A 27609-nucleotide genomic window follows, 5' to 3' on the forward strand; every position below is an offset into this window, starting at 1 on the left:
ACTATTGTAGGGTAACTTATGCCTGTGACAGAACGTTTTGTAGTAGTTTTTCTTTATTATGTAATTCATTCTATTTACATTCGATTTGAAGGAATTGTAATTAATCAAATCACCTTTAAAAAGTTTCCTTTTTTCCCTACATTCGCTGTTAAATCAAGGAGCATTCTCTTTCATACAAACGTTGAATTTAAAATCCAGCAAAATTTAGTTGCTAATTATTACTGCTTTTGGGTTTTGGCTGGATTGGGTCCATTCAGTTGCTTAGTGTCCCCTAAAACACCTGGGGCGTTCATTTTCTAATTTAGTCCTATAGTTTTGAAATGCATCGTAATGGCTGGAATTATTGGCTCTTATCGTCAGAGATCGAGAACAAAGTCTTGCCCATAATTTATGTTTCATTTTAGCCATATTTGTTTTAAGTTTCCCGTAAGATTTAATGATGGGTAGAATTATTTGGATGATGTTTGTCTTTCTGTAATATAGTGTTTGACTAGTCGTTCTTTGTCTATGAAGGCAAGGAATTCGTGAGACCTTTTCTTATGTTTACATGTATTTATAGCCTTTTATCTGTTTTTATAATTACAAAGCTTCGGTCAACCAGGGGACGGTTAGTTTTTTGCCGTCCCTCTCCTTTGAGGACAGTGTCTGTTTTCGTTATAGATCACTGTAGTCATAAAGTAGAACGCTGTCCATTCCCTCACAAAGAGAGCGAAACGTCTCCCACATCTGCCTTGTCAGATCTCCATTTCAAAGAGGGTGAGGTAATGCTTTTGTGTACTTTTATATGTACAGTGGTTAATATTCGAAGGTGTTCATTACCTGGGGTGCTTGATTGATCAACCATCTAATTTAGCTGTTAAGGCAATAACTGATACTCGTCAAGTTGCAATTGGCTGTAGAGACCGACTAGTTACCTTCAAGTCCGTGCGCCGCAAGAGTAGCTAATATGGTTTGTTGCTGTTGTTGTTGTGGGGTTTAACGCCATTTTTCAGCACGATAGGCTATACATGGCGGCCAGTATTAATGGTGGAGGAAGAACCCGGAAAACCCCGGAAAGAACCACCGACCCACGAGAAGCTACTGGCAAGCTTTCTCACATGACCACATTGGCTGAATCTTAGACTCGAACCGCCGCAGACAGAGGTGGGATGGCAGTGATCCGTAACGAAGAGCGCTTTAGACCACTCGGCCACTCGGGGCCCCAATATGGTTTGTTACACTTTATTTGACACGGCTCGATTAGATTTTATGTTCTACATTCTTGAATGTAAACAAACCAAAAAGTCAAAGGACAAAATGTCATTGACGAAAGTTACAAAGACACATGTTACAAAATGTCACAAGTCAAAAAGCCAGAATTAGATTTATCATAATAAAGTGGACCTGTAGGACAAAAGTTCACATCACATTCACATTCTGTGATAACTTCTATTAATGTTTACAATAAATAGATTGCATCACGGGAAAAGGGAAATTGTTTGTTCAGCAACTGAAGTCTTAAGGGCAAACTGTAAAACAAACATATAAAATTGAAAGCGCTCATGTTTATATAAGGCTTTTGTTTGACAGGTAAAGGTAGTTTTGATAGGAATATACCGGGAAATATTTTAGATTTAATCTCTAATTATCTTATAAGCAGGTTATATACATTAAACGAAATTCTTTAAGACTTCATTAACCAGTTAAAGTAAACGCTTTATAAACTTTTGCATTAGTAACAGTTGCAACGATATAATTAATATGTTTGTACATTTTTACATTTATTTTGTTTTGCCACAACAGGTAAATTATATTAAAAGGTATAACTTTGTTTATTATTATAATATCTCATTTAAAACGTTGTGATTAACTAATCAGTGTCATCAAAACCTGGAACATTTCAAAATTCAAGTGTTTATTTTATGTCACTCGTTGTTCCACATGTCTCTCATAATAGTGAAAGTTCAGATTGCTACTCTCTGACTTCGCAATCGACATCTCCGTATAACTGAAACTTCATTGCTCTTGTGCAACACATGGTGCGAGTCCTTTCTACCTCTACCCGTCGGATTTGAATCCTCGGCGTAGCCCTTACTTACCGCAAAAGTAGTCAGTTTTGAAATAATGTATTCGTGTATAGTTGATACAGTCACCTTAAATATACACAGTTGACTATCATAGTAGTTTTATTTCGACAGGTATTCCCCAATCTCGCGCCACCAAATTCTGATTCTTGTCAGGCCAAATGGCATTTATCTGCAAATATCATCAAAGTACATATAATATTAGAGAAAGAGATACAGAGGTTGGAGCGACAAACTTAAGCTTGTTTTCAACACTCTTCCTCATTACCACTAAACTTTACTTCCATGATTTTAATTGACGTACGCTCTGTCTGCGTGGGTTCGAGTCTCGGATTCGGCTAATGTGGGTATGTGAGAAAGCTTGCCAGTAGCTTCTCGTGGGTCGGTGGTTCTTTCTGGGGGTTTTCGGGGTTCTTCCTCCACCATTAATACTGGCCGCCATGTATAGCCTGTCTTGTGCTGAAAAATGCGTTAAACCCTACAACAACAACAACAACAAAACTAATTGACGTACGTAATGGAATATTTTCTTTTTATGGCTGTTACACCTTTTTGTAGCACATGATAAGCCATACATGGCGTCCAGCATATATGACGGGGAAGAACCCGGAAAAGGCCCACTAGCAACTGTTAAGTTTATCACATAACCATGTCAGCGAACCTAGGATGTGCGGCCCAAGACAGCATGGGGGGGAGGGGGCAAGGCAGCAAGCGATGAGCGTGGCCCGAAGCAAAAATACTGCATTGCGGAGTTGATTTCCTGAAAGTGCTGGACCCAAGGCGGTTGCCTCGTTCGCCTTGCCCTAGGGGCGGGTCTGCAGCGAAGCCTGAGCCCCGAACCCCCGAGCTGATCTGTAAAGGCGAGCGCCTTAGACCACTCGGCCACTCGGGGCTCCATTACTGAAAGAAAATTATACAGACAGCTGTAAAACTGATTAGGTAGAAATTGACAAAAACATGAATGATAGCTGAAACATATTTCTAAATACAAACAACATATGAAAAAATATAGGTGCTGACTGGAGTAGATTGGTGGGTGTCTTTTAATTTCATCTCAGATGACAAATGTCCAGTACCTTTGAATATGTACCAGAATAATCCCATGGAACTATGAAGACATAACAAACCTTTTAGTTTCTACTATGGTTTTATGGAGCCCGTTAAATATATTGACCTGCAGCTAATGCAAGGGGTGGTTATCCATTAGTAACAAATATGGGTCCCTATTGTGGGATGATATTCCTATTGTATAGTTCCTTATCGCAAAATATTTGGTTAAGTCTGAAAGAAAATGTATTGTGATTTCTTTTTCACGGCATGCAAATATTGCAAAAATCGCTTTCGAATGAGCGACAATCATGTTGAAGTCTTATTTACTTTCAAGACTTGCCATTGATTCGGAACACTACTGCCATTCATTCAGAACTCTACCTTGGATTCGTGATATTTAGGACTATAAGCGGGATTTAATTCACAATGCTGTAAGTTCCTATTACATTTTAATTTTATAAAAAAGAGAATTAAATAATCTGCTGATTTTTTATACTAAACTTGAGTTTGCTTTTCTGTTACTTAGTTTAAAACTATAGAGTCCATGACTATATTGATATGAGTTAATCACTGAATATTATTTGATTTTTCTAGTGAAAAAAAAATATGCATGTTTTTATATATAAATATTTCATGCATTATTTTGATACCGAATATCATGCAATTTTTTGTTGTGAAAGTTTAATTACATATAAAAGAACAAAATATCAAAGATAAATGTTCGTTAGCCCGCCCATTTTTAGACACGTTCTAAAACTTGATCTAATCTTAAAGTTCATAGTTTGTATCCCTCATTCTTGTCAAACAAAACTCTGTATTTATTTTCCGACAATTGTACTTGAAGAATTGTATTGCGCTCCAATGTACCGACCATTAGAGAAGTATTTTAGAGGACGGTGACCTACCTTACAGAACTAAACAAATATAAATTTTCCTCCAATCCCCCTTTTAGGGAGATGACAATGTAACCACCTTTTCAGTTGTATAACAGTCTATTTATTGGACTGAACTATAATTAAGGTACAGGAACAGTTTGTACGTTTCAAGTTATTGCCGACGCGGACTATTTTATGTAATAGATAAATACTCGTTGCGTCACAACCCTATGATTCGTAAACAGTCCACTGACATATTATCTTTCGCCAAATCTTGGATACCGGATAGCAAAGATTTATACAATAAACTGTTGAGACTGATTCAGCAAATTAAAAAAAGAAAAGGTTCAAATTACTGTGCAACTCACTTATTGTGAAGAATCAATTATTTCGGTTTGGGTCTAACTGGTCCACGAGCACACACACACACACACACACACACACACACACATACATACATACATACATACATACATACACTAATGCTATATATATATATATATATATATATATATATATATATATATATATATATATATATATATATATATATATATCAACGCTTGTTTAACAAAGCATGCTATAAAGATTGTTTTAAATGAGTACTTTACACACAAGTTCAGATTTTATGTTATTAGAAATTTTAGGTTAGTACCCCTCTTAAAGAAAAAGAATTAGATGAATGACTTGTTATTTTGAGAGAAAAAATGATGAACATTTGAAATGGCCAACAGAGCATAGGAATTTATTACTACAAAGTTTACTTATTGGCAAAACTCGTGAGGTCTTCATTTCACTGTCGATACAACAAAGTGTTAATTATACTACGTATAGAAATGTAACTTGAAAGCTTATGAGTTGTTACTTGAGATATATCGACATAGGTTTTGGAATTGTAGGAAAGAAAGCAGACTAACCCATGTCTAATTTACTAGGGAAAAAGAATAACTATTTGATAGGTGTTATTCAGCCAAAAAGATTGATCAAGATTACGATAACCTCAGACAGCTCATATTGATTGAAGATTTTAAAAAAATTAAATCCATAGTGACGCAAAAAAAATAAACTTGGTGAGCAAAAGGGGAAAACTTCGGAAACTGTTGCTCGTAAATCTGATGATTATTCCCTCGCACTCACAGTTTGATTTGTCAATACGTTTTCCGCTCAGCAGATGTTTGGTTTTAAAAATCATCTTAGTGTCAAACGAATGCTTCCAAATCTCAATTTGACAACTTTCAGGAATAAAATTTATGATAAAACTGATCAGAAATCCTTGTATCTTCATACATGCACTTATTTTCAGACGGTGAGCGGTTTTAAAGTATTCGATCAATACACATTAGCAAGTTTTCTCCAGTTTTTTGCCAAACTGATCGATGAAAAATAAAAACAGTTTCTCGTCGTTCCGACGAGATCTTGACTATTAACTTAAAATCATGAGGGATTTCTAATGGAATACATATTCTGTCGGGATTCTCTGGTTATCTTATTTTTGGTCCGTAAATAAGGGAACTATAATATATTTTCTAGTGCTTTTAAACCTGCTCGTTAAATATTTCGACGAGGAAAGTGGTCTGAATCTTTAATCACATCCTGGAATTGAATGAATAAATTTTACTAAGGTACTACCCATTGTGCTTTATGTTCTGATTGGCATGAAGTAATTTGATATGAAACATCTTAAATTCGTGTCGGGAAACACAGCATTGAACATCGATATATTCCGTGTTAATTTAGAAATTTCATTATTTCTTTCAGTCTCTAAAAACTTTTAATTTTGTCTGGACATTTCAGTCTCCGCTAAAGTCCGTGTGACTTTTACAATCTTTGTACTAGTTGAAGTCTAGGTTATCAATCCTGATGAGGAGTGCACCAAAGTCATGTGAACTTGATCCAATTCCAACATCACTGCTGCTTGAGTGCTTAGATCCAGCATTGCCTTCACTAACTGATGTTATTAATACCTCTCTCTCTCTCATCCGGGGAATTCCCATCATTTTTCAAAACTGCCATTGTAAAGCCTCTGCTGAAGAAACCAACACTAGACCATAACGACTTAAAGAAATACCGCCCAGTTTCTAATCTCCCATTCATATAAAAAATCTTAGAAAAGGTTGTTCTATCCCAGCTTGTATCTCATCTGAATTCAAATCGTCTTTTTAGCAATGTACATTCTGCATATCGCTCTTGCCACAGTACTGAAACTACTCTTCTAAAAGTAGTTAATGACATTCTCTCTGCTTTGGATAGCGGAAAGATTACAGTCCTCACCCTCCTTGATTTGTCTGCAACATTTGATACAATAGACCACGATATATTACTTTACCGTCTCCAGCATGTATTTGGCATTCATGATGCAGCCTTACTGTGGTTTAAGTCATACTTGGTCAACAGGACACAAATTGTGTCTGCAAATTGAATACACTCCAGCCCAGTTAATCTATGTTGGGGTCTGTTCTTGGACCTGTTCTATTCATTCTATACACTCAGCTGCTCTCAAGTGTCATAGATCATCATCCAGTGTCTCACCAATTGTACGCTGATCACACCCAAATATACAAATCTAGCCACCCAACTGAAGTTGATGCTACCATCCAAGGTGTAGAGAGGTGCATTTCTGATGTGAAATCATGGATGACATGTAACAAGCTGCAGATGAATGATGATAAAACTGAGGCCATTCTGATCACAACACAAAGACTTTCTCGTTCACATCATTTACCTTAAACAATAAATATCAGCAACACCAACATTAAATTCACACAGTCAGTACGAAACCAAGGTGTTACTTTGGACAGTACTCTCACATTGCACCAACATGTCATGAATATATGCAAGGCTGCATATCTTGAGCTGAGACGCATCAGCGCCATTCGCAAATATCTTTCAGCCAATACCACTAAAACACTTGTGTGTTCATTAGTACTTTCAAGACTGGACTATTGTAACTCAGTTCTGTCTGATTCATCTCAATATCTGCTCCAGAAACTTCAAAAAGTTCAAAACACAGATGCTCGGATCATACGTAGAGTACTACGATCAGAGCACACCTGCCCGCTGCTCTGTACCCTACACTGGCTATCCATTCGATCCAAAATCAAATACAAAATTTGTTCTCTGTGCTACGTTTCACTGACGGACTCTAGTCCAACATACCTATCCGACCTCACCCACGTGTACACACCAAGATACTTACGCTCCTCTTCTGACAATCGTATACTCATTATATCCACTATGAAAACAAAGTCATATGGACAGCGTTCTTTTGCATACCAGGGCCCAGCAACGTGGAATGAATTGCCCACTGAACTTAGACACAAAGACACAGTGATCCCATTCAAGAGTGCTCTTAAAACTCACTGATATCGACTGCAAGAACAAACGTAAAGACCTAGTAATGTTTCCTACCTTAAATATTTCAGCATGTCTTTTATGTTTTCTAATTTCATGGTGTTTTTTGTAATTATATCATTATCTATGTTTTTTATGTTATAGGTGTTGTCTAATGTTGTAAAGCGCTTAGAGCTTCTAAAGATTAGGCGCTATACAAAGTCCTCATTATTATTATTATTATTATTATTATCATCATTATTATTATCCATTGTTCCGGATCTTAGCTAATATCCGCTAAAAGCCGTGACTGTTGTAAAGTTTAGTCATACTTTTAATCTCGGTCATTTTAATTTACTGTTCTGTGTTTCGTCTGGACTACATGGGCAGACATAGAACTCACACTTAGGGATCGATACTGGATATTCCATTTGAAAATTCATGGATAATTTGGCATAAACGAAAAAACATCTAACCTTCCCGTTGCAGCCCTGTCAAAATTACAACTAGTCGTCTGTCTTGCAACCAACGTAAATTTAGCGCTAATATATGTCCAATTTAACGTTTTAAATGATTTTGTCTTTATTATTATTATTATTATTATTATTATTATTATTATTAAATAAAGACTTCATCAGCTATAAAATCTGATTATAAACTTTAATTTTTGTTGTTGTATCATCAGCAAGGAGGATAATCGATTATTTTATATTCTCCTCAATAACATTGTGAACATGCAAATCATAGGACTTCTAAAACGGATCCCAAGGAGACACCAATGTTGATGCATGGAACATTTGAGAATTCCGAATCACAATAATTAGTAAGTAAATCCTCAGTAACCAAGTAGCCGAGTGGTCTAAAGCGCTCTCCGTTACGGATAACTGCCATCTCACCTCTGTCTGCGTGGGTTCGTGTCTCGGATTCGGCTAATGTGGGTATGTGAGAAAGCTTGCCAGTAGCTTCTCGTGGGTCGGTGGTTTTTTCTGGGGTTTTCCGGGGTTCTTCCTCCACCATTAATACTGGCCGCCATGTATAGCCTATCTTGTGCTGAAAAATGGCGTTAAACCCTACAACAACAACAGTAAGTTTCAAACCATGAGAACAAATTTCCTTAAACAACAATACATTTTTAGCGTCGAAGGTTTCGCGAATCTAAGAGAAAACTGTCATAAATAAACTCTATCAGGGATTTTGTTTCTTATATCCTTTATAATGTTTGATACCTACTGCATAATACGTTGCTTCCATTCCACATATGTCACAGGTGGAAACAATGTGGCCGGAACAAATATGTACGTAATTTTCTTTAGACTTTTCATGAAAGAACTTCGTGACCGCACCAAGTCTCGTTGTTTATCTTAAATCAGGACCCAGCCAAGTAAACCCTGCTTATCGGGTTGTTATCTATCCCAAATGTTGGCCTTGAGCAGTATATGGTTCTGGTTGGATATTACTTTGCAAGGCTACCAGAAGTCCATTAGTCCCTTGAAGTTTTTTTTAAAAACTCTTTACAAATGGACATTCTATGATTAACGTTCTTGAATATGCCTCTTAGTTCAAATATAAGTAAGCTGGCAAAGGCTTGTGAAGTAGAAGGAACTATACTCAGTCAAAAAGAAAACGAAGGTATGTCAGAAATACCTTTAAGGTGTTATAGGCCAGGTGATATAGTCCTGGCTCTCTGTCCCTAATTCGAACTAAACGCTATGATCCTTTAACAATGAAATGAAAGCAAATCACGTAAAGTATAGCATTATCACCCTTTGAATGCGGAAAGAGAAACAGCTTTGTCATTTAAACATGTCAAAGGATTATGACGCTAGTAAGAAAGCCCAGAGAAAAACTCAATGATTTTATTTGTACCTGTCCCACACAATGACAATGAAGATTCTACACCTGTGAAACAGCATCTTAACAGGACGAATCCTCTCAAGCGGAAATGTTTGAAAGAAGAAATTAAGTGTATATTATAGACTGGTTTTTATAGAACCAAGTTAACACAACTGGAGCTCACCATGTATTATTGTGCATAAACCATAAATTGTCCTATTGTTCGTATGCTTTTATAGTTTTCTCGTTCGGTGAAGATGAACTTTATGAAATGAGTAATCAGTCGATGTTGTTAGGTAATACTCACTTTCCTCTGGTTTTTACGACGAGGCCTTAACGATTACTCTTTTACTTTTGCCTGTAGTATAACGAGCGTTTTATTCACATACACCGATTGTATTGTGTGTTTGAAAATAATAGTTATACAAAGAAGTATGACTATAAGTTTAATAATTATTGTAAATTGCGGTGACTATATATAGTTGGATATTTCGTATGTGTTCAGGACATATCGTATATTTAGAACGTAAAATTGCGCAGTAATTATACATCGATACTTACGTATGTTAAGGATATATCGTATATTTAGAACGTAAAACTGCGTAGTATCTATACATCGATGCTTACGTGTGTGTTTATAGTTCTAATAATTAAATTACTGACAAATATGTTGACAAGATCCTGTCTTTTCCACAGTGGATAGATGATATCTTAGAAGAATTAAATTAATTTCCGGTTGGTCAGTTAGGTTACTTGAAATGGTAGTTTTTAAAATATATTGAGTTGTAAGATCAATCACTTGGGGTATATTGCGACACACAAACACACACACACACACAGAGTATATATATATATATATATATATATATATATATATATATATATATATATATATATATATATATATATATATAAGACTCTTGAAGTTGAAAATAATGAGAGAACTGAGCCATCAGATTTTATTCCTATTATATAGACATTCTTTTTTATTTTGATCTTGATGTAACTTAAAATCCGCAGACGTGTTATATGTTGTAATTAGATATTATTTGAGAGGGAAAACATGTCTTTGGAATGTTTATTGAAAATAGAAAGTGCCCATTTTTCTGGACTATAATATTATTCTGGAACTATTGCGAATTGCTCAAAATAGTTCTGACAACGCCATCTTCACGATTCTTGGCCGAACAGTACACATTTGGTTCTGAAATTTATGCGGAACTTTCCATTTTTGGGGGGATTGTAACATAACATTTTAAGGATTATTTATTGATTCACTTCATATTACTGTAAGTTTCTCTTATCTTTTCATTTATAACATTGATAATTAAAAAAATTATTTATTAGCTTCAGTCTGATGCAGATTCGCCAAATGATCCATACATGTTCAAATGGCTCAATGATTGGTTGTCTTTTTTTCTTCAAGTGAACGATGTGCACATCAGTTTCATGGATATTTAGCTTGCTTGGTATTACTGTTTTCCCAACTCCTAAAATATATCAGAACAATTTGCTGAATGCTCTCTAATGATTTTAAAGTTTACTCCAATGAACGTATTCACCGTTGTAATTTGAAGCAATTAAAATGCACAAGCGACTATTGCCTTCAACATATTAGATAAAAAATTAGATCTAATGCAAAGATTCGATTTTATATAATATTTATACCCAGAATTTTTACCAATAAGTATTCAGTTGTCAACCATGATAATTCCGGACATTGTAAATTAACTATATGAAATTTACAGACATGGAAATGTATACTGTGGAAAATAGCAGACACGTTGTCAAAATGTATTAGTTTGAAATGCTTGACCCGGTGATTAAGACTTTACTTTTTTGTAAATGATATCAAAAAACGAGGTGTTAAGCGTAGTATAGTTGGTGTCGTAATGACAGCTTATAAATGCTTATTTAGTGACATTTAGTACTTTCTATTATTACATTTCAAGGAAAAGTAACAGAAAAGAGAGAAAACCAACAGGTTTTATAACATTCAGAAAATTATATGAGTCCCTAGACTACAGAGACAAAATGTAAAAAGTAACTCAAGGTATTGCGATCTAAATCCCAAATAATATAATCCTAGAATTTCTGACACAAGTCCTAATGATACAAGTTCTGAATAAATTTTAGTGGCACTCCAAAAAGTATCCAACGCTGGAAATTGTAATGCGCCCGTGATGGCCTGTGTCGTAGTGATGTGCCAACAAACTTTTGTTGAATCACAATAATACAATCCAGGACTATATCCTTATTTGAATTCACCTATACATTTGTTTCAAAGAATGTTATTTTGATCACTTTGTATTTCCATAGAAGAAGAACTTAAAATAAATAATTTGAATAACTAAATTCCAGCCAAAATGAAAACTGGACACAACAATAATACAACCGATTCTGATCATATCCTAAATCTCTAATGAATAATTTATAGATAAACAAGATTATAGAGTCTTCTACCTGACCTCAGGTCACAATCAGCGTTTCCTAAACAAAACTATTACCTTATGGAAAATTTCATTCTAGATGGTCCCAAATGTTTATAATACGAATTCTTAGTTATAATCTGAAGGTCTGTTTCACCAATTATAACAATACGTAAATCATGCATTTCATGGAGATATTCCAATGTTCTCATCTTATATTGAGATAAACATGTTGTGTACAGGACCAAAATCAATGATTCAGGTCAGGTAGAAAATGAACTTGATACTGACTAAGGTTAAGTCAAAAATACAATTATCCAAAGTAATGAATGAATAACAAAAGTAACAAACAATGCAAATTAAATATGCACAACAATATGATCCGTTAAATTTGAAAGAAAGCAAGTTCAAATTGGTGGCCTTCGGGCCACCCCACACCCGGCTATGGGCACTTTCTGAAATCTCTCGGTATTGCGGTTCGCCGGATGCAAATGAAATCTCTGAATATTATACTTTTTATTTTGAATATATTTTAAACCATTGCAAAATTTTAGGAATGATTTTCTTTGATTTGATAGTTTCTTGTTTCCAGAGTGTTCTGTGTCACTAAGTCGTCACTTCTCTTTTTCCCCATGCCTTTGCTTTCCAGTTGATTATATGGTTTTTGTTGACTTAGAAATGTTAATGTAGTATTTTCTGGTAGTGTAATGCTTTTTTCCATTGTATGTATTATACATCTAGTGAAATTTGCCATGTTCCAACTCCTGCTATCGTATCAATAATCATTATGACGTAAATGAGACGTCGATACATTGGAAAACTAATGATCTCTTCCATGGCTGCGTGACGTGTTAATGGTCGGATTTTATTTTTACACATCGATAAATTCTGCGGACTACTTTTTGTTTCCTGTTTTCAAGTCTTTTTATGTGATGTTGTATCTATATAAATGCTTTAGACCATAATAATAGCTATAACAAGCTCCCACCCACCCACCCACTCCGGTGATTTCCGATCAAAATTGAAAATACCCAGATTGAAATCGTCCATTATAGATTAAAACAAGGTAACTGAACAGACCTGCATGTACTCCAACACTCGCCCCCTTTTGCCGTAGAAGGCATATGGAAGACTTTACAAGCCAACCTTCAGAATTTATTGCATTTCGCTTCGATACCATGTTCTTGCAATGATATTAAAGGTCAGGGTAATTTGTCGAGCGAAGGATCTCACTAAAAATGGACGCGAGTTGGCCTTTGAAAGATCGAAATGCACAGAAAACAAGGACAACAAATGCTATATAAAAAAACACCTGTCATATGCAAGCGTAATGTAAAAATAGAATAGCCTGGTTTAAACAACATTGATAATTTTCTTTGAAATAATAAAAAAATGATCATAACAAGATGATTAGATAACTGGCATGACCCAGTCTGACACTCTGCCCTATATTACTACATACAAATCAAATGCTTTTGGCTAACGAAGCTGGGGATATGAATTATATAGTAGAGAAGTGGCTAATATAAGTAAACTTCGAGCGACATAAAAGTGAACGCTTTTTTTAAATGAAATCTGCTGATACGATGACAGAACGAAAATTGGACTTATAACGATTTCCTTAATTATGGTTTGACATTTATCGATTTGTAAATTTTACCTAATCACTCACAAAGTTAATATAAAGTCCTTCGGATTTTATTTATTTTGTGAGTAATTATTAAAATTTACACATCGATATATACCATACCATGATCATTTATTTAGTCCTACAATCATTTTGATACGATATAAGGTGTGTATGTCCATTATTAGTTAATATATGAATACAGTGCTGTATAAACCTTTTCATTATAGCGGTGCTAAGATTGGTAATAGCACTAATACAACATACACAAGAAATTTAAAATAAGACAATTAATTCCTTTCTGAATTTTCTACTTCTCATTTTAGTACGTCAAAACTCCGCAATGAGATATTTTTCATTCCGCGTTCTCTAATTGTATGTCTGCTTAAAATTCAAAGTTTGAAAGTTTCATTGCCGTTTTTTTTTTTTACTTTATCAGTTTGCAGTTTTGAATTTTTTCTCCCTCAGAATGAGTTAAACTGTTATTAGGTCTCGGTTTCGATTTTGGGTTGTTACAAATCTATGCTCTTAAAATAAGTAAAAGAAAAGAGTGAAGACAACAAGCTTTGTAAAATTTAACAAATATGTTTCTTCCCAAGAAAATAAACTTAAAAAATGAGAGAAAAAACTTAGGGCAATGCGAATTAAATCCTAATTGCAATCCAAGAATTAAAACCACAAGTCCTAGTAATAAAAGGTCCTGAATGAAATCTAGTTCAAGTCCCGATGAAATCCAAAATTGAAGGCGATAACGTGTCTGTTATGGTCAGCGAAATACTGGTGTGTCAACAGTTTCTTGTTGAATCACAGAAATATTATTCCAGGTTTGAATTCAGTATAAATTCCAAGGAGAGTCTTTATCTAAGAATTTTGTCAGAGAACTTTTATATTTCCAGAGAAAATAATCACTTGAATTCAATAATTTGATGAAAATAAATTTCAGCCTAAAGAGGTCACAACATAATAAAACCTAAAGGGCTAGATGTTTAATCACGACGGGTAAGATCTTCACAATCACAAGATAAAACAGTTCTCTGCTTGACCTCAGGTCACATTAGCACTTTCTAAAAACAACCATTATCTAATTGGGAAAAAAACTTCTAAAATGATCTTAATGAGCATTGTTTACTTACAACACAATAACCTATTAAATTCACATAGGAATCTAAAAACCCTGACCCTGATTACCATATTTACTACTTCTTGTTTAGCTGAAAAATAATTCAGTTAATTAGCTCATGCACATAGAGTATAATGAAGCTATTTTTAGTTGATTACATGAATGTAATTTTAAAAAATCAAAAAAGTCAATCAGATCAAGCAGAAATGAATTCAATTTTGGACAAGGTCAAAGTCCAGCGAGCAATGTTACATTACAGTATCATGTAATGAAATAAAACATTTTAAAGCTAACAGACAAACAATTGAAATTAAGTATACATAAGTGTTTTGACTTTAATTTTTATTCTTTATTCATCATTCATCTGTATACGAGCATTAGATATACATTATTTAGATGCACCATTCATTTGTATAGGAGGGTTATATATACCTTATTTAGATGGACCATTCATTTGTATAGGAGAGTTATATGTACCTTATTTAGATGCACTATTCATCTATATATGAGGGTTATATGTACCTTATTTAGATGGACCATTCATCTGTATAGGAGAGTTATATGTACCTTATTTAGATGCACTATTCATCTATATATGAGGGTTATATGTACCTTATTTAGATGGACCATTCATTTGTATAGGAGAGTTATATGTACCTTATTTAGATGCACTATTCATCTGTATATGTGGGTTATATGTACCTTATTTAGATGGACCATTCATCTGTATAGGAGAGTTATATGTACCTTATTTAGATGCACTATTCATCTATATATGAGGGTTATATGTACCTTATTTAGATGCACTATTCATCTATATATGAGGGTTATATGTACCTTATTTAGATGCACTATTCATCTATATATGAGGGTTATATGTACCTTATTTAGATGGACCATTCATCTGTATAGGAGAGTTATATGTACCTTATTTAGATGCACTATTCATCTATATATGAGGGTTATATGTACCTTATTTAGATGGACCATTCATTTGTATAGGAGAGTTATATGTACCTTATTTAGATGCACTATTCATCTATATATGTGGGTTATATGTACCTTATTTAGATGCACTATTCATCTATATATGAGGGTTATATGTACCTTATTTAGATGCACTATTCATCTATATATGAGAGTTATATGTACCTTATTTAGATGCACTATTCATCTATATATGAGGGTTATATGTACCTTATTTAGATGGACCATTCATTTGTATAGGAGAGTTATATGTACCTTATTTAGATGCACTATTCATCTATATATGTGGGTTATATGTACCTTATTTAGATGCACTATTCATCTATATATGAGGGTTATATGTACCTTATTTAGATGGACCATTCATTTGTATAGGAGAGTTATATGTACCTTATTTAGATGCACTATTCATCTATATATGAGGGTTATATGTACCTTATTTAGATGCACTATTCATCTATATATGAGGGTTATATGTACCTTATTTAGATGCACTATTCATCTATATATGAGGGTTATATGTACCTTATTTAGATGGACCATTCATCTGTATAGGAGAGTTATATGTACCTTATTTAGATGCACTATTCATCTATATATGAGGGTTATATGTACCTTATTTAGATGGACCATTCATTTGTATAGGAGAGTTATATGTACCTTATTTAGATGCACTATTCATCTATATATGTGGGTTATATGTACCTTATTTAGATGGACCATTCATCTGTATAGGAGAGTTATATGTACCTTATTTAGATGCACTATTCATCTATATATGAGGGTTATATGTACCTTATTTAGATGCACTATTCATCTATATATGAGGGTTATATGTACCTTATTTAGATGCACTATTCATCTATATATGAGGGTTATATGTACCTTATTTAGATGGACCATTCATCTGTATAGGAGAGTTATATGTACCTTATTTAGATGCACTATTCATCTATATATGAGGGTTATATGTACCTTATTTAGATGGACCATTCATCTGTATAGGAGAGTTATATGTACCTTATTTAGATGGACCATTCATCTGTATAGGAGAGTTATATGTACCTTATTTAGATGCACTATTCATCTATATATGAGGGTTATATGTACCTTATTTAGATGGACCATTCATTTGTATAGGAGAGTTATATGTACCTTATTTAGATGCACTATTCATCTATATATGAGGGTTATATGTACCTTATTTAGATGGACCATTCATCTGTATAGGAGAGTTATATGTACCTTATTTAGATGCACTATTCATCTATATATGAGGGTTATATGTACCTTATTTAGATGGACCATTCATTTGTATAGGAGAGTTATATGTACCTTATTTAGATACACTACACCATACATCTGTATAGGAGAGTTATATGTACCTTATTTAGATGCACCATTCATTTGTGTAGGAGGGTTATATGTACCTTATTTAGATGCACTATTTATCTGTATAGGAGAGTTATATATAGCTTATTTAGATGCACTATTTATCTGTATAGGGGAGTTATATATCGCTTATTTAGATGCACCATTCATCTGTATAGGGGAGTTATATGTACCTTATTTAGATGCACCATTCATCTGTATAGGAGGGTTATATGTACCTTACTTAGATGCACCATTCATCTGTATAAGAGGGTTATATGTACCTTATTTAGATGCACCATTCATCTGTATAGGATAGTTATATGTACCTTATTTAGATGCACCATTCATCTGTATAGGAGATTTATATGTACCTCATTTAGATGCACCATTCATCTGTATAGGAGAGTTATATGTACCTTATTTAGATGTACCATTCATCTGTATAGGAGAGTTATATGTACTTTCTTTAGATGCGTCATTAACCTTAATACTAAAGTCCTCTATTTTTTGATGTATCATTCAACTGCGTGCTGGAGTCCCATATTTTGACGATAACAGGAAGGATGCGTATGATTACGTAAGTAACTGTCCTGAAAGTTTGTATCAATACAATAGACCTTTTGTAGGTGTTGTTGTTGTTGCATTGTAAATTAAAGTGTTTATATTCTCACGAATCATCCTCTTTTCAGCTGAGCAGCTGTAGTTGGAAAATCCGAGCTCATGTACGGGTTGTTTTCATTTCACCAACGATGAAATAGATACACAGGTAAATATGTATAGCCCTGTATCACCCTACTATCTATGTAATTGTACACCGAGAGACGTGTTAACGCTGTATCAACACCATGTCCTTCTTCGGGTTCAATAGTATTGCATTGAAAAACAGATGCGGTTGGAACCCGATTGGACCAGAACTTGCCCTTCGGTAATAAACCATCCCAGCGTGAAGCACGCAACGAACTTTGTGTTGGTGACCATTGAAAGTAAAAACATAAGCACGAAAAAGTAATTTGTCTGCAATGCATTTTATTTCATTTTGTTGGGCCGCTAACACAAATTCAAGTTCGATAAGCGATGTTTGCAGTGGAAACTTGTAGCTGAATGCGAACAAAATTCTTTTGTTCTGACTAGACCATAAATTATGTTATTTATACATTGGTTAAAATGCACGGTGCGATAAGTTTTACTCAAGCCGATCAAAACGATGGTCATTTAGATGATTAGATAATTAGTATGCATATGTATTTATTACACGAGTGTTTAAACCTGACCATACCTCGTAAAGTGTGAAGCAGTCTTAAAGTTCATGTTAATTGTACAACCTTATTACTAGAGCATTTAGTGAACTGTTTGTACGACAGTTTCGTTGAAAAGGAAAGTGTCAGTAAAATAAGAATCAGTTCATGTACAGACATTATGTTATTAGCGCAAACGTATTCTGTGAAGTGATGGGCACAACACACAAACACGCAGAAGTCTAGCACACAATCCCACTTTTCATTATATGCCAGCGCGAACGGATATCCACGTGTGAGAATTATGGCGTGTAAATTGTCGCCGTAATCTATGGGGCGTGGTTATCTGCTGTTTGCCGATGTGATTCGTCAGTTGTATGCTCTTTCGGCCAGGGGGTAGGACCTATTGCTTAAGTGGCTTGTTTTTGGTTGTTACTGGAAAGAAGTTTGAAGAATATGGTCATAACAGACTGGCAGTTTGAGGGTGTATACTCCGAGCAGCATGCGAAGCGTTGGGCGTGGTTATCTGCTGTTTGTCGACGTGATTCATCAGTTTTATGCTCTTTTGGCTAGGGGGTAGGACCTATGGTTTAAATGGCTGGTTTGCTTGTTTGTGGAGAGAATTTTTTTAAATAAAGAATATGGTCTTAACATACTGGCAGTTTGTGGGTGTAGACGCCGTGCAGAATAAGAAGCTCTAAAAATAATTGATTTGCCATGATTTTCTGAGGATTGTTTTCATTTTGTGCAATATTTCCTGGAGGTTTTCCATTCATAGTTTTATTCTTAGTTTTAAATCGTTAGTTGAAATTATCATTTCGTATACGATCTCTGGCTCAGTTTCAATTCAAGTTTAAAATGTGGCGGATAAAACGATCTTTAGTAAAATAATGCACTAACTGCATTAATTAATAACAGATGTTTGACTGTGTATGCCAAGAAGCCAGGGTAAGAAAAAGGATACTCTTTTTAAAGAAATCAGTGGAAGTGAGTTTGTATTCATTTTTTTTTAAACAAAGGGAAACCTTAAATTTCTCATTTGTTTGTGCAATTCCAAGTGAACATAAATGGGCGACAAATCTAATGCATCAATAAATAATACAATTGTGGAGTATGAAGACCTTTTAACATCGGTGGGCGTATTGGAGCACAATATGGACCAGTTCCTTCTGATCATAATGGGATTGTGCCTTCTTTGTAAGTATATTATTATTATTATTATTATTAGTAGTAGTAGTAGTAGTAGTAGTAGTAGCAGAAGTAGTAGTAGTAGTAGTAGCAGCAGCAGCAGTAGTAGTAGTATCTCCATGAGTTTGGGAAAGGTTCGAATATACGTTGCACTATATGTTAAATTTAAATTATTGTTTGTATTAAGCTTTCGTTACAGTAACTGAAAATAGAAATGAACGACGAATGTTTGTAACATTGTTATTTAATTTGGATATTTTTTCAAATATAATCTAAATATAATCATGACCAATGATAATATTGCTGATATCTGGCACTAACCACAACCCTATCGTCAATCCACCCATCATGATGTATCCTACACCTTAGAAAACTAACACAATTGTTAATGAATTATTACATAGTTGTAAACATCAATATGTAAGTAATTAAGAATTCAATGAAAATTTACAGGCTTGTTTAAGTGAATTACAATCATCCCTCAAATGTTCATCAACTAATATGACAGGATATTAAAGTAGATTTTTAGAATCCTTTATATGTGTTGGTAAAGGACAGGAGCACTGAATATGACCGAAATAATTTTGAGTCAGTCACGATGTTTGGAGGAGTGTTTAATGTAACATAGTCTGATCCAGAGAGTGGGATTTTCCTATACAACATTTATGCATAATGAAAAATTGTATACTTTAGTATTCCTAACAATCAGAAAAATAGGTTTCATTCAAGTGTTGCAACTATAAATAGAGAAAAGCTTGCGTTGAAACTTTTCTTACATAAAGACAATAGGTAAATGTTGGTTTTCATCGTAGAAAGCTTTAAATTAAATGTAAACACGAGCGGTCAAATAACTTAGTAGAGCCTATCGAGGTAATTACAGTAGAAACGTCCCGAGAAAGCTTGCGCAATGATACGATTGTGAACAGGCAAAAAATAAAATGTAGTCTACTCTTATCCGTAAGATTATACGTAATGGAAAAAAAATAGTGCTATTATCTTCAATTAAATTTAACCTAGTAATGATTTCCTTTCAAAAATAACAATTACCACAATGGATTGAAACCTAAATTTAGAATCTGTGCCTAAAGACATCTTCACAAGGTTCCGATATATTGGCCCTATCTATATTTGGCGTCTCGATCAGATATTTCACAGCTTAGTCCTAACGACATCTCTTGGATGTCATGAGTTGTCTCCCTTAGTATGCGATGCCAACTAACCGTTAGCGTGTAAGAGCGGTTCATTGCACATGGGCCATAAATGGCGGAGCCAATTGAGTTCACGAGGATACTTTGTAAATCTAACATCGACAGTATGACAACATACCAGAGAGAAGCCGTTACAGGTGTATCTGAGGTTAAGGAAGTATTTGTACAAACACGGACCGGCAGTGGAAAATTGTTTTTCTTTATAAGTCCATTCCAGGTGTGTGCTCCCTGGTCTCTATCAAGTAGGACCAGAGTCAAAATTTGAACATCGTGATTTTGATCGGAATCGGCGTCTTGCTGCCACCTCAAATGAAATTCTCAGACCCTAAGTACTGAAATATCTGATCGATCCGCCAAATTCTAGATAGATTTAAAACATCGGAATTTTGGCTAGCGAAGATGACTTAAAGCTTGTCAGTCAAGTAATAGATAACAACACTTGCGATAGTCCGTTGGCCACCTAGATGTTTAACTAAAATTGCCGGTATTATCTATTACAGACACAGACCAGATCAAATCAAATTGAGCCGAATCGAAAGTATGGAAACAAGATTTAGACAACGTTACTATCGAGATAGATATTTTTATTTTGTAAGTTAGGCATTTATTCTTCGATAAGATATATCTTCTAACAACAGGATCAAGAAATTAGTGACTGCATGCATTAAAATAAGTATGTTTGTCTACAACAATTAATATATGTATTTTAATGACTTATGCATATGCAGTGCATTGACAAAAATACACAACCGTTATGACTCTATGGTCTTAAACAAAATAACAGAAAGAGGCACAAACCAACAGGTTTTGTAAAACGTAACAATTAATTAGATTTTCCAAGTCATAAAAATGAAACTTTAGGAGGAACTAGTATTGTTAACAAGAGCTAAAGTAATCCTTAAAGTTCTATCACAAGTCCAATTCAATAGTGTTCCATATACATTTGAAACCCTGAATGTGCTGAATACCAGCATCCTTGAATAAAGTTAAGTGCCAACAGTCCTAAATGCATCACAAAGGCATTTTTCAGTAAATAATGTAAATAAATTGTTCCTCTCAAATTAAACGTAAGCGTAACAATAAATACATATGACTGATATCAAAACAAGAACAATACTAGCAAATAGGAAACGAATATTGTTCCCTTCATTCTTTATATACATCGTCACTAATCTATTTCAAATCAAAGTGCTAATTCATCCTTACTTGACATAGTCCACTCTTCATCACCACGTGACATGTTACAACACATCCCCTTCTGATATATGTTGCAATGCTCAATCATATGATAAGAAACTTACTCCAAAACCGTAAACAGGCTCATTATTAAGAATGATTTTAAAACATGTAAACAGCTCTTCGAAGAATAGAATCTACAGTCAAAGAGCAAATGATAACACACAATATAGATATACATAACATAACTCCCAAAAAGTAGCACCCGGCCTCATGGACCTTGAGCACCTTAAATATATACAAACATTAATAACAGGCGCAAGCGTTCAAACGTTGTCTTTACATCAGTCATTTTCATTTTTTTGGAACTGATGAAGTTCCGTTGGTGGCGTGTAGGACTTGTAATCTAACGTTCGCAAGTTTGATATCAAACCACGCAAGCCCTTGTTGGTTTGTTTTAGTGTATCCTTGATATAACCAATATGTTAAAAATGCTGTTGAAACAAACTATGGTGCAGATTTCTGCCAACCATATGTCACTTATACATTACAATTAAGACGCCTAATTTATTCAGATAGACTGATAAATTATATACAAGTTGTGAAATAAGTTGTCTTAAGACGAGAAATAAGTCAACCTTAGTAAAATCTAAGTCGACATATCAATTTGTTTATGTCGAATTAATAAGAGGATAGCTGTGACCAAAAGCCGTGTTAATACCCAATTGACCAATAGCTGTGTTAATGTCCATTTGACCAATAGCTGTCATAATGCACACTGACCAATAGCTGTCTTAATGCCCATTTGACCAATAGCCGTGTTAATAGTAGTATATGGGGCTATTTAGGGTCCATGGAAATCCCAGTCAGAAAGGTCGTGGGGCTGTTTAGGATCTATGAGAAATTTATCCTTGGTGTTGTATAGGGTCAGAGGAAGTCCCAGTCAAAAAGGTGTCCCGGCACTATTTGGTCTATGGGTATTTAACATGGGTGGGCATAAATAGGGACAATGAGAATTTAACATGGGAATGGCAACTGGGGGATTGAATATAGATGACGTCACGGTCTTTATAGGGTCAAAACTTATTTATAGGGTGAAATGCAATTATAGTGACAAATGTTGATATGAACAAACATAGACATATAGAAACAAACAAATGCACCTTCAAACAATGAAGATCGAAACACACAGAAAAGAGGACAGAAATGCTATAAAGAAAGACACAGATACAATAGAGACTCGAAAAAAAGTCTATTATATCGGTACAAAACATTTATTCAAGTATATACATGTGCTCTCTGGCCTGGGCTTTGGTTTAAGCACTATCCATTTAATACATAAACATTTCGACATTAAACAAACCTATTTACGAGTTATTTAGTTTTTGCGTCTAGAAGACTACTTTTTAAAATTAAAGTTCATGCCTTTCTAAAAATCACTTTATATATAACGTATTTACATTAAATATTCATTTATTAGAAAAAGCTAAAACAAAACAAGTAAAAAAAAATCAAATAAGACAAAGACCTGGTTTCTCTCTATATCCGACACACACGTTGTTTAAAACCTGGTCAGCTACCACTTGTGTGCCAGCGTAGATGTTCCCCATCAGGCGTGAACTTTAACTGAATAACTCACAAAAAGGTTTGTTTCATGTCCAAATGTTTATATATTGAATAGATAGTGCTTAGACCAAAGCACAGGACAGAGAACCTTGAATAAATATTTTGTACCCGTATAACAGACTTTTCTTGTTCGAGTCTCTATTTTATCTGTGAGTCTTTCCTTCGAACATGTATGTCCTCTTTTTTGTGTGTTTCCATCTTCTTTGTTGGAATGTATTGCTATGCCGCTACTTTATGTATCTTCCAATCAGCTGATTTTAGTCAAAACACGTTGATGTAGTCGAACCTGGCCATTTTGAGTTGTCCCCTCGTACATAGCAATGCTCGTTAGCCGTTCGCGTATTTTGTACAACAACACAAGATTTTAAAATTAAATTACCTGCACAAACATTCGAAGATGAGAATAATATATTTGGTTAGGTTTTTCACCACTGATCAGATTGTCTAATATTATTTTAAATTAGAAGAATTAAAACACCGAGTTGTGTGTATTACTGTCTTGAGGTCATGTTCCGTCATCATGGTCGAATTGATTGGCCGATCGATTGCAATACCCACCAATCCAAGCTTTGTTTACCAGAATGCTTACAGATGCCAAACTTGTATATAAAGAGCGTCGCTGTTCCAAGTCGGATACAGATAGGGGTCGGAAGATATGGCAACAGATAGATAGGGGAAAGGGCTGGTGAAGATTAAGATCTAAAATAAAGACTGATTAAATCAGGAAAAATGAGAGGTAATTTTTGAAAAGGAAAATTTAATGGATGAAATTTTGAAGAATAATTTGGAACTTAGACTTTAAACTACAAGTTCTCATAAGCAGACAAATTTTCTACACACGAATTTCGGAACCCAAATTTAGATTCCGAAATTGAAAACTGATTTCAAACAACATAATTTGCCCACATTATATATTTTTAACACTCAGGCTTAGTTTTAGTAAATTATGAACTAGTTATAGCTAATCGATATATATCCACTGTGGTATATTTCTATAAGTAAAACTTGAATCTGTAAACTGGTAAAACGGGCGTAATTCTGTTTTACAAATAAGAAATGATTGAATAAATCTGTCCTGGATTTTTAGTCTTTCTTTATTGTTGTTTTTATCTCTTTTGCTAAAAGATCTTGTAGCTTCAAGATCTGAAAAAGAAAGCTAATATCCTGAGTAATTTTCCATACCCATGAGGTTACATATTTGGTGTCAGAAGTGGGATCATAATGATTTAATCAAAGAAAAGAGAATAACAATATAACACAGTTCTTAAATTGTATTAATAAAATCTTATCTTCTGTCTTGAAAATCTGGTAGAGTTGATCATCCTGTAAATAAAAACAAAACAATGAAATATAAATCTAACTGCAGCAATAGTAGATAAAAATTTATGAAATCAATTTTGTTTTAAAAAGTGACTGATCAGCTTTGGAAATGGAGCAAAATGCACGTTTATTACGTTTGGAAGACATGTGTATGAAATATGAAGCAGGAAATGAAAATGAAAGTGTGACAACTGAAATTGATGATAACAGTGATGGAATAAGATCAAGGGATTCAAGTCTCTATGGTAAACTGGAGAGTAATTTAGAAAAACAAATCACAAGTTTAGCAACAAAGATACAGTACTCACCCTAGCAGATCACATGAAATCTAAATTTGAAGATTTTGAGTCACAACTGCATCATCTACAGAAAGAAATTACATTAGAAATGAAAATTCCAGAACTAGAGGAATAGAAAACCCCAGCCTTCAAAGAAACAGTTTAATCAGAAGCAGTAGAGAACACACACATACTTATAAGACAATGGGAAACAATAAACAGTCTAGAATTAAACCTCAGCTATATGGCGGTCAGACTGACATAGATGAATATTTATCTCAGTTCAATAATATTGCAGAACTTAATGACTGGGATTATCATTCAAAGTCATTGTATTTAGCTAGCAGTGTCCCTGGTACTGCTCGCTCTTTTCTGAATGAAGTTGAACCAGAACAAAGGAAAGACTACTACAATCTGGTAAAAGTGTTAAAATCCAGATTTGGAACTTTAAATAAAGCTGCAATGTACAGGACTCAACTTAAATCTAGAGTTCGAGAAAAGGGAGAATCAATTTTCGAATTAGCGCAAAACATCAAGAAACTAACCTGACAGGCATATCATGATGCACCTGGTGAAATCCTTTTAGCCATGGCCTACTTTAGTGATGCCTTGTTGGACTCTGAAAGCAGACTAAGACTAAGAGAATTTGGTATTAAAACACTAAATGAGGCTGAAGTAATAACTGTTAAAATGGAAGCTCACAAACTAGTTGATAAACAGAGACAGAAAATTGTGAACTCCCTGTCTGAAATAGAAACTGTACCTAATGAGGGCAAGCTAGATACCATTGTACAAAGGCTAGAACATTTGTCTGACAAAGTAGGAAAATTGCAGTCAGAAACAAAACAAATACAAAAACTGGAACAAAAAACAGGTAGATAAGAATGACAATGTCAGAAGAAATGTTTGCCAAAGAGATTACAATGGAAAATGGTTTCAAAACTTTTCAAACAGTACTAACAGAAAACAAATTCTTGAACAGAGAGATAGAAATCAAAATCAAAAGTACCAGCCAAATCATAGTTTTAGAAACAAAAGGGATAATACTGACAGACAGACCAGAGATCAGGGAAACAGAAATGGGTCAAGCTAGGGGACAGGACTGTAAAGAAAGAAAGGTCCAAATTGATCAAACTCAACAATCTGGGGACTGATACAGGATATTTTGTAAATGTTAAAGTAAATGGAAATTGCATTTCTTTGTTGTGTGACGCTGGAGCAAATGTTACAATTCTAAGTAGTAAAGTAGTAAAATCTTGGTCAGAAAACTCACAACCAGAGGTGACCCCAGTCAAAAGTATGCTTTTAACTGTAACTGGAGAAAGCCAACCTTTTGATGGTAAAGCAGAGGTAGAAATTATGTTAGGGACTCATACTTTCACACATGAAGTATTGTTAGCAGACATGCATCAAGATGGCATACTTGGTATTGATTTCTTAAAGAAACAACAGAGTGACCCTATTATTAGTAAAGGTTATTTAAATGTAAAAGGAGAAAAATTACCATGCTATATCAAATCAGATTAAAAGATAACTGTGTGCTGTAGAACTGCTTTAACTGAAAATGTTGTGATATTGCCTGAATAAGCAGTAATTGTAAATGGCAGACCAATTGACCTGTTTAATAAGGATGCAACGGGCTTAACTGATCCATTCTCAAAATTTGTGGAGAAAACTGGTCTACTAGTAGCAAAATTTTAGTACATCCTAAAAATGGATACATTCCTCTCAGAATAGCAAAATTAGGAGAAAAACCGGTTCATTGTATAAAAATAATGTTACTGCAGAATTACAACCAGTGCAAGTTGTACACAGTAAACCTGCTGGTGAAACAAACAAAAACAAGGGTAGTGTTCAACAATTATCAGAACATTTAGCAGATATGTCTGTAAGGTCTTCTGAAAATCTGCATAAAGAACAAACGGAACAGTTAAAACAATTTTTGATGAAACATCAGAGTATCTTTTCTGCATCATCAATTGATATAGGTCATTCAACCTTGATAAAACATCAAATTGATACAAGAGATGCAAACTCTGTTAAAATGTATCGTTACAGAATACCACTTGCTAAAAGACAAGTTGCAGAGAACGAAATTAAAAAGATGGCAGAAGATGGAATTATAGGGAAATGTCCACAAAGCCCATGGAATGCTCCCATTGTAATGGTGACTAAATCTGATGGTTCTGTAAGGTTCTGTTGTGATTTTCGAGGATTGAATGATGTTACTGTCAAAGATTCTCAACCATTACCTACAACAGATGCTTTAGCAGGATCAAAATACTGGTCCTGTCTGGATATGAAATCAGGCTACTATTGGCAAGTAGAAATTGATGAAAAAGATAGACATAAAACTGTATTCTCCATACCAGGAGGGGAACAATGGCAATGGTGCAGATTAGCATTTGGACTCTGCAATGCATCTGTGACTTTTACTCGTCCTGTCCAGATGGCATTTTCAGGTCTCTTTTGGAAAATGGCCATTTTGTACCTTGATGATACCATCTGCTATTCAAAAACCTTTGGAAAACACTTCACTAATTTGGAGACAGTTTTTCAAAGACTGAAAAACGCTAAATTGAAATTGAATCCAAAGAAATGCAACTTGTTTAAAAAAAGGTCACATTTTTATGTCATACTATAAGCGAAGCTGGCCTGGGCACAATTACAGATAAAATCATAGCGGTATAAGACTGGACAACCCCAAAAATGGTAAAAGAAGATAGAAGCTTCATTTCTTTGGCAATTTACTACAGATCATATGTGTATCGTTTGCTACTTTGGCCAAACCTATACATGAATTGTCTGAAAAGGCTAGACAATTTGTATGAACTGAGAAATGTGAGCAGTCCTTCAAGGATACAAAACGTGCCCTTATAAATGCACCAAT

The 27609-nt window shown here is 34.4% G+C and overlaps 1 protein-coding gene across 1 annotated transcript in view; it reads left to right on the forward strand.

The window, feature by feature from the left end:
- The first annotated feature begins 18433 nt into the window (after window positions 1-18433).
- LOC149785010 (putative ammonium transporter 1) overlaps window positions 18434-27609 on the forward strand; it is a 37957-nt gene continuing 28781 nt past the window's right edge. Inside the window, exon 1 of the mRNA XM_089978703.1 lies at window positions 18434-19120. Within this exon, the coding sequence (XP_089834829.1) occupies window positions 18991-19120 (130 nt within the window). The 5' untranslated portion in view covers window positions 18434-18990. The remainder of the gene's footprint in view (window positions 19121-27609) is intronic.

Source organism: Sinohyriopsis cumingii, chromosome 13 (assembly GCF_028554795.1).
Source record: "Sinohyriopsis cumingii isolate HCF-2022 chromosome 13, ASM2855479v2, whole genome shotgun sequence".
In the NCBI taxonomy this organism is placed as follows: Eukaryota; Metazoa; Mollusca; class Bivalvia; order Unionida; family Unionidae; genus Sinohyriopsis; species Sinohyriopsis cumingii.